Source organism: Mesocricetus auratus, unplaced genomic scaffold (assembly GCF_017639785.1).
Source record: "Mesocricetus auratus isolate SY011 unplaced genomic scaffold, BCM_Maur_2.0 Super-Scaffold_100676, whole genome shotgun sequence".
Lineage (NCBI taxonomy): Eukaryota > Metazoa > Chordata > Mammalia > Rodentia > Cricetidae > Mesocricetus > Mesocricetus auratus.
The window spans coordinates 126,629,849-126,645,394 of NW_024429266.1; the positions used below are offsets into that span (position 1 = coordinate 126,629,849).

Consider the following 15,546-nt stretch of genomic DNA (forward strand, 5'->3'; position numbering starts at 1 on the left):
TTTTTTATTTCTCCTGTGAGCTCTGCTGGCTGAACTCAAGTTCTCTAGCTCCTGTTCCAAGGACTTTTCTTACTAAGCTGTATCTTCAGTTACTCCAAAGTCACTTTAAAAACCAAGTTATCAGGATATGGCTCTTGGTGTAGAGTAAACCCTGACTATGTGCCAGTTATTTGTTCTCCTGTGATACCACAGCATCACATTGAAGAACAAGCTAGGTGAAGATTTGTTGCCTGTGACAATTTATTTCTGATTAAGTTTGGAGTGAATGGTTTTCAAATTCTCTTAAATGTAATCTTCTAAGATTCCCAGTTGTGTTTCTTTTTAGTAATATCCCATGTGCTGTGTGCTGTTCATCATCTACTTTTTATGACTTGAAAGAATGCAAGCTCTGTATCTCCTTCCAAAGAAATTGCTTTAACTATGCAATTAGTTTGGATAGATTTGAGAATACATTTACTTATAATATACTTTTAATGCTACTCTTATTCAAAATTTGAAAAATCACTTTACATTAAATGTTAGACATAATGACATTTAATCATACATTAAGCCTGCTATAAGAGATGCTTAGTGACTATAGAAAAACTATAAAAAATATAAACACTGGCAAACCCAGAAACACACTTCAAATATGCAAGTAATTATTCAAGGTACTATGCTTTTATCATTGAAATAAAACTTTGTCAAATTTTATTTTGTCTTTCTCCTTTTTAATTAATTAATTAATTTTTATTTAAATTAGAAGCAAACTTGCTTCACATGTCAATCCCAGTTCCCTCTCCCTCTCCTCCTCCAGTGCCCCTCCACCAGGCCTCAGGCCCCTGACTCAATCCCCACACCATTCTCCAGGGAGAGTGAAGCCCTCTACGGGGGATATCCAAAGTCTGTCATTTCATCCAGGGCAGGGCCTAGGCCCTTCTCCATGTGTCCACACTGAGAACATCCCTCCATGTGGAATAGGTTACTAAAGTTCACTAGTATACCATGGTAAATATTGATCTACTACCCAAGGCCCCAGAGATTACCAAGGTCTACTCACTGACACCACATTCAAGGGGTCTGGATCAGTCCCATGCTGGCCTCTCAACCATCAGTATAGGGTTCGTGAACTTTCCCTTGTCAGGTCAGATGTCTCTGTGGGTTTTACCAGCACAGTCTTGACCCTTTGCTCATCACTCCTCCCTCTCTGTCACTGGGTTCCAGGGGTTCAGTTCAGTGTTTAACTTGGGTATCTGCCTCTTCTTCCATCTGTCACTGGATGAAGGTTTGACAGTGGGATTGTAGGCTGGCACTCCCCTGATCCATGTCTAAAATCCATATATGAGAGAGTACATACCATGCTTGTCTTTTTGTAACTGGTTTACCTCACTCAGAGTGGTTTCTTCTAGTGTCATCCATTTGCCTGCAAATTTCAAGACTCCATTGTTTTTTATTCCACTGAGTAGTACTCCATTGTGTAAAAGTACCACATTTTCTCTATCCACTCTTCGGGTTGAGGGACATCTAGGTTGCTTCCAGGTTCTGGCTATTACAAAGAATGGAACTATGAACATAGTGGAACAGACATCTTTGTTGTATTAATGCACATCTTTTGGGTATATGCCTAAACATGGAATTGCTATTTTCTTTTGATTCTTTAAAATATTCCTCTACTTGGATGTGGCAGTACATGCCTGTATGCCTAGTACTTAATATTCAACACTGGACAAAGAGAGGAAAGAAGGGGATTTTCTGGGCTACATAATTGGCCTTTCTGCAAAAGATAAGGAGGAGGAAATGCAAGGAAAAACTACTGTTCATGTGAAATTCTGATAAACAAAATGATTGTAGAAGTCAAAGAATAGGTAATAGGCACCAGGTGTGTGTGTCTATGTGTTTGTATGTATGAGCATATATGTACTTCCTCACATTTCTGCCTATTGGAAGAATAGGTAGAGGAATCATGTGATATTAAAAATCACAAATACCTGAAAATTGTAACTTTTTTTTTGGTTTTTACGAGACAGGGTTTCTCTGTATTGTTTTTGAGGCTGTCGGTCCAGCCCAGCCTCGAACTCACAGTGATCCGCCTGCCTCTGCCTCCCGAGTGCTGGGATTAAAGGCATGCACCACCACCGCCTGGCTGAAAATTATAACTTTTTTGAAAATCAGCTGTGTGGGCAACTGTTGGTATAAATATAATTACTGTCCTAGTCAAATAGGCATGGAAAGCTTAACTTATAAGGAGCCTAGATGTGAATTTTCTTGAAGAAGTTTCAGGAGACAGTTCACATCATAGAAGCAGCCTCAGAAATATGTCTGGTAAAAACAGGTCACAGTGTGATTATGCTTTGATGAGTGTCTAGAATTGTCCATCAAAACACATGAAACTCCTATTATAGATTGAATCCTCTTCCTAGGACAAGGCAAACCCACTGAAACCATTAAATTGTAATGTAGCAATCAAATTTGCTCTGAAGAATGAGACTTTCAGTTCCAATATGGAGAGGAAGAAGAATGAGTTTCAGATAGACATGTAGGGAGCTGGAGCACAGAACAGTGAGAAGAGTGGACGGAGGGATATTTATAAAAGAAAATCAATAATGACAGATTAAAATGGGTCATAAGCAGAAAATAATGAGGTTACAAAAATTACTACTATGTCAAAATGTGTCACACATTGAAACAGGAGTAGCTAAAGAGAATCTGAATGGTCTGTCATGAGTATGGGCCAGGCCATATCAGATCTGAGGTGAAATTGAGGTATTTAGTAAAATGTAAATTATATTAGTGATTAAGTCAGTCTAGATTCTGAAAACCAAGGAAGAATCAATATCACTGTCAAATATTGCCAAGAGGACTTTTCAGATAAACTATGAATCACATGCAATTTGATTCGGAAGTGTGGGGACTTCACAGTGTCACTTTCATGATAGGGTTTCCAGTTACACACATTCACCAGAGTTTTCTCAGGCTTTGTAGAAATAGATACAAATCTTCAAATTGAGTTGACATTGAAAAGAGAACAGAAAAAGTACATTTACCGACTATCAGAAGTTGTAGGGAATTTGGGGTAAGACTATTTTTTTATATTAGTGGAAAAAGTTAAGAAATTTCAAATAGGAAATGTATAGCTTGCCTATGAGCTTACATGCTAATAAAATTGTGAATGTCTTAGAAACATTTTCTTAGAAATCTTTTAATAAGTTTTACTTTGCTAGTGCATTTAACGATGACTTTGATAAAAAGAAGTAAGGAAAAAACAGACAATTTATTGATGTGTATCTCTGTCTGAGGCATTCCTGACTGATTCCACATGCACTGGCAATATGAACTAGGTAATTTGTTTAACTCTGTTGGGGCAAGATATGCATAATACGCATAAGCTTGTCTATAAGAAGTCTCTGCAGTATGTTCAGTTTATATAAAGAGGCTTAAGATGATGCCTGAGGCATCGTTTTTTTTTTCTCCCTCAAGGCAAATTTAAATGCCAGGAACCAAATTGTTTTTACACTATTAATGTATTCTTTTCTCTTTCAATTTCTCAGAGAGCTGACATTGGGATTTCTGCTTTAACCATTACTCCAGACCGAGAGAATGTTGTTGATTTTACAACACGTTACATGGACTATTCCGTGGGGGTCCTACTTCGAAGGGCAGAAAAGACAGTGGATATGTTTGCCTGTCTTGCACCATTTGATCTGTCTCTGTGGGCCTGTATTGCTGGCACGGTGCTTCTTGTGGGACTACTGGTCTACCTCTTGAACTGGCTTAATCCCCCACGATTGCAAATGGGATCAATGACATCTACTACACTCTACAACTCCATGTGGTTTGTGTATGGATCCTTTGTTCAGCAAGGTAAGGAGAAAGAGTGCATTTTACTATCATGAAAGAAGGAAAATGACGTTTCAAATATTCAATTAAATGATTTTGTATTCAGCATCAATAAGAGCTCTTACAGATCCTCACAGCAGTGCTAAGAAGATAACATTTCCTACTGTCTTTTAGTGGATCTCAGGAATAGCAGGCTTCCAGCAATAATGGCTGCTTGTCTTTTGATGTAAATTCAGTTTTATCAGCAAAGGCAAGGCTGAATGTCAGTGGTAAGATTCACAGAGTACCTCAAGGTCAGTTTTTCCTCTCCAACACTGACTTGCTGACAAATAGCTTTGCTGGCATGAAGCTACTTACAACAAGAGAAAATACTGATTATTTATTTATATATATATAAATATGTATATATATATGCGAGGTTATGACTTTTTCTTTGTTCAAACATATTTACTTTTCTCCAAATATTAGTTAGCGGTACAAAGAAATTGCTTGGTATATGTCTACAATGGGAAATTTTAGGATTAATGGTTCCTTTTAATACATAAACTTTACCAATGAAGTTTCCTTACAACCTTAGTATTTCCAGAAAAATGTCTTTACTTTGTTATCTAAACTCAGTCTACCCTCTTCTTTACAAATCTCTAATTAACTATATGGTTCCCCTGTTTCAGCATAGTAAATTTTTACACGGTCTATAGAGTTTACAGCTAATGTAGAAAATTGAAGAACAAGGATAGACATCTGGCAAATTCAACACAGGTAATGAACACAAGAAAGACATGTGATAACTAACACATAATTGAATAGAGAGTAAGTATAGAGACCCATGGAGAGTCAGGAGATTGATGGTATTGATTAAATAGAACCTGTGTAATATAGATGCACAGATTAAGATACAATGGATTTGGTTAGATATAGGTTAAATTGAAATCACTCACATAAGAAACCAGTGGAGGGAAAAAGAAGAAACCAGTGACCGGAAAGTTCCTGCTCTGAGGATCTGTACCCAGATGCTCTCTGTGACACAACAGGAACTAAGAGAACAAGCCTGGCCAAATTCCACATGTTCACCATGCTCCTGTGACCACACCCAAATGGGCATGGTCACAGCCACAAGAAAAGCCAGTTAGATCTCTCACTACAGTGAAACTTGAGTAACCACATAGTAGTGGATAGTGAAAAGATAAGAAAAGACTTACTAAATCTTTTCAGTGGTGGCTGTCAGTAGCCACTAGAAGGATTCAAAGAGAAATTCAGAAGTGTAGTAGTTTAATTGGTTGGTTGTTAATTTTGTTGACGAAGAAAATCAAATTAATGCCAACTTTATTTTAGAATCAAAGGCTTTGCTTGGTTCCATAGTATCTCAAGCCTCTGCTGACAGCTCAGTCCAGAGGTTGAAATCGCTTGTTCATTTCACTCATGTGTCAACTTCCATGCCTGATTTCAGCTGTGGGTTTTCATTGGAAGCCTGTGGTCCTCAGGTTTCTCTTTGTGAGCCTCTCCACACTTCTGTCTGCTTGAGACATTTGGTCTTACTCACAGCATCATGGTTGGTTTCTCCACAGGAAGAATCACAGGAAGTGGGAAATTCTATGGCCTCTTTTGTTAAGTCCTTCCTTCAGAAAATTTCCTTAATAGTCATGACATAGAAATTTTTATGGGAATTAAAATTATGATGTTTTTAAATACATTAAACTGTATTAAAATAAATATTTGTTAAATAAAAAACTAAATCTGGCTGAGCTATGGATAGATTATTGTCAAGGCAATGGATGAAATCAGAAACTCTGGATGACCCAGACAAAATGTACAAGGATCATTAAGCATGAAATACAGAATAAGAGTAGAAAGTCTGAGCAGGTGAAAGTAACAGAAGTATTGATAAGATTACAAACAACAGTGGAAATATCAGCTTGAACAGTTTTGTTGGATATTAATAAACCTGGCCACTTGAATCTAAATTTTAAAAAGTAAATATTAGAGAAATAGTCACCACTATATATATTCACATTTCTGAAGTTAGAAGTTGGTAAAAGACACCAAAGCAGATGAATAGATGTCAAATGAACCTTCTGTAACACCTTATAGATTCAATTAGAGAAAATGTAAGTGAGCTACATATTAAAGTTAGTTGTCAATATTGAAGAAGAATGGCTAGACTGATATCAGCCATGCGCAGCCCTGAAAGGAAGAAGAGGTAACGTAGCTGGATGTAGCCAACCTGTTTCACCACACCTCCTCCTTTTCCATTAGCGTTGTCTGTGCATAGTTCAACTAACCATGGAGCATGCCAGTAACTCACAATCTGCACTAGTCACCCTTAAACCTCTCATTTGTTTGTCTATTTAGTAGTCCACTCTCTGGATGGGCAAGACATAACAGAAGCTCCATCATGCCAAGCACTTTTGAATTCTTTTAGACAGACCCTAAATTATTTTTTCCAAAACAAATCACAAACCACTTACACAGATAAAGAAATCCTAACAACACCTCAATTTCTTCCTCTTTTTCTATCTCCTATTCACCAATTCTGTCAATTTTTCTTCATAAATATTTTAGAAGTGGAAGTTTTTTTCTCACATGGAGAGATTAAACCAGTTTCATTGCTTCCATGAACCCTAGGCACCTCTTAGCAGCTCTTCCTTCTGATCTTCCTGTGGGGTGTGTGTGTGTGTGTGTGTGTGTGTGTGTGTGTGTGTGTGTGTGTGTGTGTGTATCTCATCTTTCCTTAACTTCTGCACACAGATCTGAGCCCTTTATGGTCTGGCTAATATTCCAGCATCTAAGTGCCATCAAGGGATCCATTCTTATCTACTGATGCTGAGACATCATAGTAAATGGACAGTTACTCTAAACTGTGTAGTCCCTTTAGTTCAGGCAGGCCTGGCTGCTTCTTCTCTGCTTTTGTTGCTATTTTCTCAAACCCTGAAGTACTTCTGATGTTATCCTGCCCAGTCTTCACTTCCATCCTCTGCTCTGACTTGGCAAGCTCCTGTTCACTCTTCAAGTCTTATCTTAATGCCTGTACTTTCAAGAAACTTTTTCAGACTAACTTGCCATCTTACATTTTTTAAAGACAGACATATTTCAGTATTTATTAAGTGCGTGCAATGAAAATAATTTTCTTTTTTATTTATCATCACCCCGGTGTTTTTTTTTGCTTTTTGATAAATTTATTATAAGAATTGCAAATGAATAAAAACGACATATACCAAAACCTATATACAACTTAGTGAACTCATATACAGTTAAAAACTGCATTTCAAAATAGAGTATTGTTGTAAGTGCAGAATAGCACTCTATTTACTTCCTTAGTCCCTTTGCCCACAATTAAGTGTCTTATACATATGAAGCAGTTAATAAACATGCACTGAAAAATCAATGAATGAAAAAAGCTAAACTTTTACATGATGAACCACACAGTAACAGTAATCCTCTGCTTATACGTTTACAACCTGAAAAAGAAAGTCACTGCAATCGTCCCCAGTGACATTCAAACAAATGGAGAGATTTACAAATAGGATCTCCTATATTGTAGAATTATTTTTGAGAATGTTGACCAAAGTATGCATTGGTTTTCTGAATTCTTTCTTCAAGTGACAAAAATGCATGTTAAGTTTTGGAGCACAAGCAAACAGAAAGAAAAGAGCTATCTGAATGATCACCATGATTTTCTAGTTCTATGACAATGCAATATCAATAGTTACACATACATTAAACATGTCTCTATCACAACTTCTTTGTTAAATACTCCCCTCCCCTAGAGGTTGCCTATAAATTTGTACAAATTCATAATGAAGGACAATGATGAATTATATGTAATTAACCAACTTGCCTTTGAGAAGCTGCTGTATGTTCGCTGGCTAACAGTAAAAAGGTGAAGCCATTAAAAGATACTGAGGGCATTGTTATGCTCTGATTAAAAGTAAATTAAAGGTCTATAAACTCTATGAAAAGAGAATCAATGAGAAGTACTGTCCATGAATAAGCAATAGATTTGGAGTTAGTGATAATTTCTGATGAAAATACAGTCTCTTCAGAGGAAGCACAGCTGTTATTTCAAAATTAAATATTTATTGAGACACTATTCTTGATTGAAAAGAGATGAGCAGGCATTTCATGTTTCTGAAAAGAAGTTCATGAAGGACTAAAAGCAGAAAAATGTTAAATATATCTGAGTTGTTTACTACTCCTTATTTTTAAAAAAATCAGTGATTTTACGACATTCTGGAAAAACAGTTTGGGGAATTCAACTGTGTGAAAGCAATATGGTCCATTATGGGGATAAACTCAGTACAGCTGTGTGGCTAGAACATTTAGAGCTTGTGAATTTGGCTGTTAAATTCAAGAAGTAGAGACCAATGTAATATGTTTTGTTGTCGTTTTATCATCCCTCATCATCACATCCACATGTCTGTCCTTGAAGTAAGCACATTAAAAACATTGGAGACTCGCAATGGTGACACACACCTTTAATCCCAACACTCAGGAGGCAAGTGGATCTCTGAGAGTTCAAAGCCATCCTGATCTACAGAGAGAGTGTCAAGAAAGCTAGAGCTGCTACACACAGAATCCCTGTCTCAAAAGACAAACAAACATTGGAACTAGAGTTTCAAAGGTGCTTGACATGTTCATTGGCAGTGACTCTAATGCCATCAAAGCTTAATTGACTTGTTCACATATGTAGTTCCATGTAATTTGTTTGTTGTTTATAAACAAAATATAAAGGGAAATCTTGAGTTCTTCCATGATTCTGATTCTAAGAACCATAAGTGCTTATAGCTATGCATAAATTTATCAGTCAGCATCCTTTACATAGTAACAGTGTTCGAGGAATAGTAGGATCAGAAAGAAGAACAGGAAACGTGTTAAATATATTTGTGTCAGGTTCAACCCAGATGTTTGAATGCAGTGATAAATAAGAAAAAATAAAACTATTCGTTTTATTTATTCTTCAATAATTTCATGCAGTATATATTTATCATATTCTTTCTCATTCTACAACTCCTTCCAGATACACTTCCCAGTTTACACACAACTTCATGTTCTTTCTTTTTTTTAACACAATAAAAATCATGGAGTTCAGTTTCTGTTGATCAATTACTCCTGAGTATGGGACCCCCCCCCATGGAGTGTAACTGATATTCCCAGTGTCACTCCAGTGACGAAAACTGACTTTCCTCCTCTCAGCAGAGTCTTTGGCTGGGGTGGAACATTGTGACCACTTCCTCCTCTGTTCTGCAATTCTGCCTGCTTCTGCTTGTCAGAACTCATATGTGTATCTGCACCATTGTATGCAGAAAACACTGTTTCCTTGAAATCATCCACTCCCCTGGCTCTTCAAATCTTTCCAACCCCTCTTCCCCAAAGAACCCAGAAACTTTAAGGCAGTGATTCGCAATCTATAGGTTGTGACTCCCTTGGGGGTTGAATGACCCTTTCATAGGGCTCTACCATCCTGTGTATGAGTCATTTACGTTACAACTCATAAATGACAGTAATAAAATTACATTTATGAAGTAACAATGAAAACAATTTTATGTGTGGGAATGGAATTAAAGTGTGACAGCACTAGGAATGTTGGGAAGCACTGCTTTAAGGGAAAGGATGATAGAGACCTCCTATTCATGGCCGAGAACTCTGAAGTCTCTCACTCTCTGCATGTTGAAGGACATAATATTTGTAAGAGTATTCTATGCCATGTCAGTGGTTCTTAATAAATTGGCACCCTTAAAATCTACTTCCAATTATAGGATCAAATAAAGTTCTTGAAAGCAGAAAAAAAGAAAAACTCTTTTGTTAGTTCCAAGGATCAAATAGGTCTACAAATGCTTAGTGCTGAATAGAAAAGGGGCCCGTAGGAGTGATAGGAAAGCTAAAAATAACCCCATGCTCCTGCATAAGAGTTAACATGAGAGGCAACCCACTGGCTTTAAATCTTGGGATAATTTTTGAAGGTAATAAATTTCTTCCCACTGCCAGATACATTTCATTGTTACAAAGAATCACAGCTATACTGATTCCATAAAAGAGTCAATCTTCTCTACAGAATCAGGAAACAGAACAAACTAGTTGAGTGAACCTCCATGCCTTTAAGACTTTAGATAACAGAACTCAGAAGAGGCCTATTTTAATAATGTAGAGTTCAAACATGAAATGTCAAAGAACTGAGCTCATAGAACACAATAGTTAAGTCATTCCTTTGTAAGGTATCTGGTATTTCACATTCAATTTGAATATAACAGAAATGATATTGACTTGCGCAGTTGTTTACTGACAGTAGTAAGCACAAGGGAATGGAAGTAATTCACAGTGACAATTAACTGGGCTATAAAGACAGATTTCTCCACACATTCTATTCATATATGGAGTAACTCCAAAGGGTGTCTGTAATTTTTATTTATGTTCAAATGTCTCTGTGGTTGCCAATTATGATTGGCTGTCCTATACCAAGGGAGTGTAAAGCATTCTGAGAGCTCCATAGCCACTCCAGAATCTTCCCACGCAGCTTTAGAACATGTCAGTGTGTTCATGGTCATTCTGGCAACAACAGAAATTTCTGCCATTAATGCAAGATACTTGCATGTCTTTACACTGAAAAAAGGTAGTTCAGATAATAAAGACACTGACTAAAGAACTGCATGCATAAATTGTGAATACATTGGTTTAGTTTCCCATGGACCTTAATGAGCTAAGTAATGACTCCATGAACCACCAGCATGCAACATGCTCTTGAACATAGTTACTCTTCCTGCCAGCCCTTCTGATTAAGACAGAAAACCCTTCCCATGGTGAACTGGCTTTTTAATGAATGTCAGTAATAAAAAATATAAAGCACAAATCACACTATGCTTATAGAGTATAGATGGATATAAGCTATTTCCCTGAATCTTACAAACTCCCTATGAAGATATTCATAATGAAAAAATACCATTACCATTGAAAAAGACAAAGAAATAGCTTCTCATCAAGATATTTAACATACTGAATGGTAATTTTTACAAATATACTTTTAAGTCTAAATTTAATAAGAAAAGGGGCGATGTCATAGGTCATTTAAAACAGCGCTCCCTGGCATATAAATTGTCCCTGGATTTTAGAGACTATGTGTTTTCACCGCAGCTTAGGATAGAGGTACAAAAATAGGTACTGCTGAAATAATTTACTCTAGAGTGGTTTGGGATTGATTAAAGATAAATAATTGTTCTCAAGGGACTACAGATCATGGTCGAAAACAGCAGCTTAGAATAGCAATTGGAAATTCAATCTTAGATAGACATATATAAAACCTGTATCCATTTCCCCCTCTCATCTATGAATATGTAGTTAGGTATTATATAGTACTGATGGCTAACGTCCTTAAAGTATTAGAAACTGGCCATAGCTTTAAAAATCCAATCAATCATTTGAAAACCTAAGGTGAGAGGGACAATTAGCATCATAGCTCATCATTGTATCCTTACAATCCAATCATAATGCACCAAATACTATATTATGAACTCTTAATTCCTGCTTAAATATTAATAATGTGTTACTGACTTTGAGACATGTTTGATGCTATTTAAGATTTATTTTTATTTTATATATGTGGATATTTTGCCTTCATGTATGTGTATACATCAGGTATATGTCTAGTGCTTTTAGAGGTCAGAAGAGTATGTCTGAACTCTGGAACTGAAGTTACAGAAGTTGATGATATCCTGTGTGATACTGGGAACTGAACCTAGGTCCTCTAGAAGAGTAGGAAGTGCTTTTAACTTTTGAGGCAATTATTCTCCATCCCTGAGAGACATTTTATCTAAAATTCTTCAATGTGATGCTCATACACACACACACACACACACACACACACACACACACACTGCAAGCCAGAAAATTCCAACATATAATAGGCAGAACAAATTCACATTATATACATCACTGTCTGACATTTGTAAATTATATGCTTTCTTTCTTTTTCTTTCTCCTTTTCTCCCTCCCTCTTCTTTCCTTTCTTTCTTCCTTCCTTCCTTCCTTTCTTTTCTTTCTTTCATTTAAGAGCTAAGGACTAAAGAGGGTCTTATACTTGATAGGCAAGCATTTTACCACAGAGCTAAATCCCCAAATTTTATAAACTATATCCTTTATGGCAATTTGTGTGTTTCTTGTGTATGTGTCCTAATGTATGTCAAGATTTAACAGGAAACTAAGTATGACCCCAATTTCTTCTCTATAGACACTTGAAGTTGCTCCTTGGTTTGTGACCACAGACCAAATTTATAGATTCTCTCAATGTTTACAACTCCACCTCTTAGCCTCCAAATTAGTCTGATTGGAACTGTCACACAGCCTGTTCTGTCCACTTCAGTTTTTTCTAACCATTATCATTTATATTCATTATTCAAGTTTAACATCTGCATATCCTAAAAGCATTTCTTCTGCCTTTCCTAATTTAAATCATCCCTTATTCAGGAAGTATCTACTTGGGTATTAAATGTGAATTACTCATCCTGTCACAAGAAATAAATAGAACAACATGATATCTGTCTTCATGGGTCTTAGAATGTACTAATAAACACAGTGTTACCGTGGCATTATAGCCTTTTTACCTGAGTGAGTGTGAGGTGCTATTGAAAATTATATGACTTTTCCTTATGATTAAATAATCTGTAATGTGTGAAGAGTTGTTGGTGATATTCTATTGGAACTTGAATCCATTCAAGAATCCCTATGGTATCATCTTTCTTTCAAAGTACAAAGTAATTTTACTATATCTGTCAGGATTCCCTGTGAGCATCATGTCTCTGTTCTATTATTTCAAAGTGTTAAAGCCATTTAGTTTTTAGACCTCTGACTTACATCACCACCTGAGGAGTGTTGTGCTCCAGAAATACATTGCCTGGAGTGTGCCACTGCTTAATAAATCACTCCATCTTGTTTATCTTTCTCTTGACATATATTTAGCAGCAGGAACCATTATCCAGTGCCAGTGTTAAGTTCTATTGACATTTGCTCTTAATTGACTACACCATTGCACAAAAGTTTTGATAACAAATTTTCATTTAATGCTGTCTTCCACAGAGTGAATATTAAAATTTTTAATACATGTGTTAAAATCCATAGCTTGAAACCAGTGAAATGGTTTTGCTATTTTTCTAGAAGACTGGTTTATTCTACTGTGTAAACATAAAACAATTCATATTTCTATCACTTTCATATATTAATGAGGCATCTTAATGATTATATGTAATGAGCAATGTGCATGCTAAATAGATACTAAGGAGCTCAAATGGTTCAAAAATGGTTCAGAGTGAGGGTATTTGAAATCTTATGTTATATGGTTTTTATTCTTTAAGAACACTAGTTAGAAAGAACATAGGGAAAATCTTCACTATCACTTCATTAAGTTTATATCCTTGAGTTTTATCAATTTTTATACAAATGCCATGATTGTTTATTTTTTGTGTATGTCTAAATAATACTCAATGAATTTGCACATTCTTATGGATAAAGAAAAGTAGGCTGGTCCATGACTTGACTATTGAGATAGTGTGAGGCAAAGCATGAATAAGTGGGTTCATTCCTTTTTTATATGTCCAGTGTAGGACAGCTGGAACATCTGTTTTCAATCTTTGTCATAACCTTTCATCCTGCTTTTAGTCATGGGTACACTAACACACTTCCTAGTTAACAGAAAAGGACTCCTTTCTTATCAAATCCTCAATAGTACTTGTTCTTTTTCTTTTTGTAATATCCATTATAAATAGAATGATATGGTATTTCGTTGTAGTTTCATTTGCATTTCACTAGTGGCTAATAATACTGGACATTTTCATGTGTATATTTGACTGCTTAATATTTATTTTCTGAGAAGAATATATTCATAGCATTAGTACACTGAAATTGGGTTTATAATGTTTATTTTGTTGAGTTTTCTTATTTTAACACTGGGCCAAATGAAAACCCAACAAATATTTTCTCTTAGTCTGTAGGTTCTCTCATCTTTATACTGATTGCTTCAGACATATGTTTTCTTATGAATTCTTTATTCAGTTTTACTGGCCTAGGCATCTGTTTTTACAATACTATGATGCTATTTTCATAAGCATGGTTCTGTGGCATGTCTTGATATTAATACTAATGGTAGAATTTGTGTTGTTTGACAGAAATAGCTTGAGGGAGGAACATTTATTTTGACTGTACTTTCAGAATTGAAGGTCCATTATGGTGGGGAAGACTTGGCATGCTAAATTAGCTTTCCCTCCTTGGTGTCCAGGAAGCAAGGGAAAAAAAGTAAAGGATAAGACACTTCCCAAGGACATGCCCTTAGTGACGTACCTCCTCTAAACAGGTTGCATCCCACAACTACCACTATCAACAATACTATCAACGGATTGAAACATTAATCACCAGACCCTTAGGTTTAATTATTCTGTAACTAGTTTTGCACACACAGAGAGATAAATGACTTACCAGTATACGAGGCATTTCTCAGTCCAAACAAGTCAGCATTAAAAGAGGTCATCTTTTATCTTTGGAATTAATTCTTCTTGCTCTCAAGTCCCCTGGAAGAATAGTAAGCACTCATAACCACTGAGTCATCTCCCTAGCCTCATGTTCACATTTTTTCTTTTACCACTCTTTGTGTTCCTTTTACTTTCTATGAATCCTCCTGGCACATTGTCTTCACTCGGATTTGCATTCTTCACCAGTATTTAGGGGGAAAGCTGACAGCAGTAGCAATTGCAATGCGTCAACCTGCAGTGGAAAACACTTGTTTTCCTGATTTATGTCCCCAGTGAGGTTCAGAGTCAGTAGCATTAGGGAGCCGATTGAGATAAAAATATAACTTGTATTAGTTTAGAGTTGAAAGCACTAAGTAGTAAAATGAGGAAGTAACAAGAAAGGGAAAAATAGAGTAAAATGCAAATGAAATGGAAAGTCAGTTGGTTAGAGGTATGAAAAACAATAAAGTATTGCTATCAGATACAGAGGAGGAAAGTACAGTCTAGTTATAAGCAAAAACAAAACAAATAACCAGTTAAAATATAAAGTACAATAAAAAATGCAAGGCCTGAGGCTGTACTAGCAGTAGAATAACTATATCATATGCATGACAACTTAATTTCAATACAAGTACCAAAAAAGTTAAAATAATAAGGAACATTGGATCACTGGGTAAAAGCACTTTCTATATAAGCGAGAGGCCATGAGTTCAAACCCTAAGAAGCCATATTTTAAAAGCCAGGAGGTTTATCTCAGCCTAGACTTTTGGGAAGGAAGGAGGCTAGCCTGTGCCCTGAATAAAATGACAAACTCTAGAGATACCCCATGGAGGGCCTTATCCTCCCTGGGGAAGTGAGTGGGGATTGGGTAGGGAGCTGGGGGGCTAGTGGGGAGGCAAGGAGGGGGGCAGGGAGAAAGAGCTGGAATTGACATGTGAAGCAAGCTTGTTTCTAATTTAAATAAATCTTTTTTTTTAAGCCAGGTGCATGGCATTAGCATCTATAACGCCACATTTCTATGCAGAGATGGGAATATGGGAAAAGGTGACAGGAGACTCCCCAAAAGGTTACAGGCTAGTCAACTTGGCATATGCAGCAGAAAACCAGCACTGAAACTCTGTCTTACATATGGGAGGTGATGATGACTGTCACCTAAGACTGTCCTCTAAACTCAGTGCGTGTACCTCTGTATACAGACATCCTCATACACACACACAAATGTACATATGTAACAGAGAAACACAAA

At 36.4% G+C, this 15,546-nt stretch overlaps 1 protein-coding gene across 2 annotated transcripts in view; it reads left to right on the top strand.

The window, feature by feature from the left end:
* Nucleotides 1-15,546, top strand: part of Grid2 (glutamate ionotropic receptor delta type subunit 2) — a 1,423,232-nt gene that overhangs the window by 1,062,128 nt on the left and 345,558 nt on the right. For both annotated transcript variants that reach the window (XM_040738819.1, XM_005076058.4), the window contains exon 11: nucleotides 3,528-3,840. In XM_040738819.1, the coding sequence (XP_040594753.1) occupies nucleotides 3,528-3,840 (313 nt within the window). The remainder of the gene's footprint in view (nucleotides 1-3,527; nucleotides 3,841-15,546) is intronic.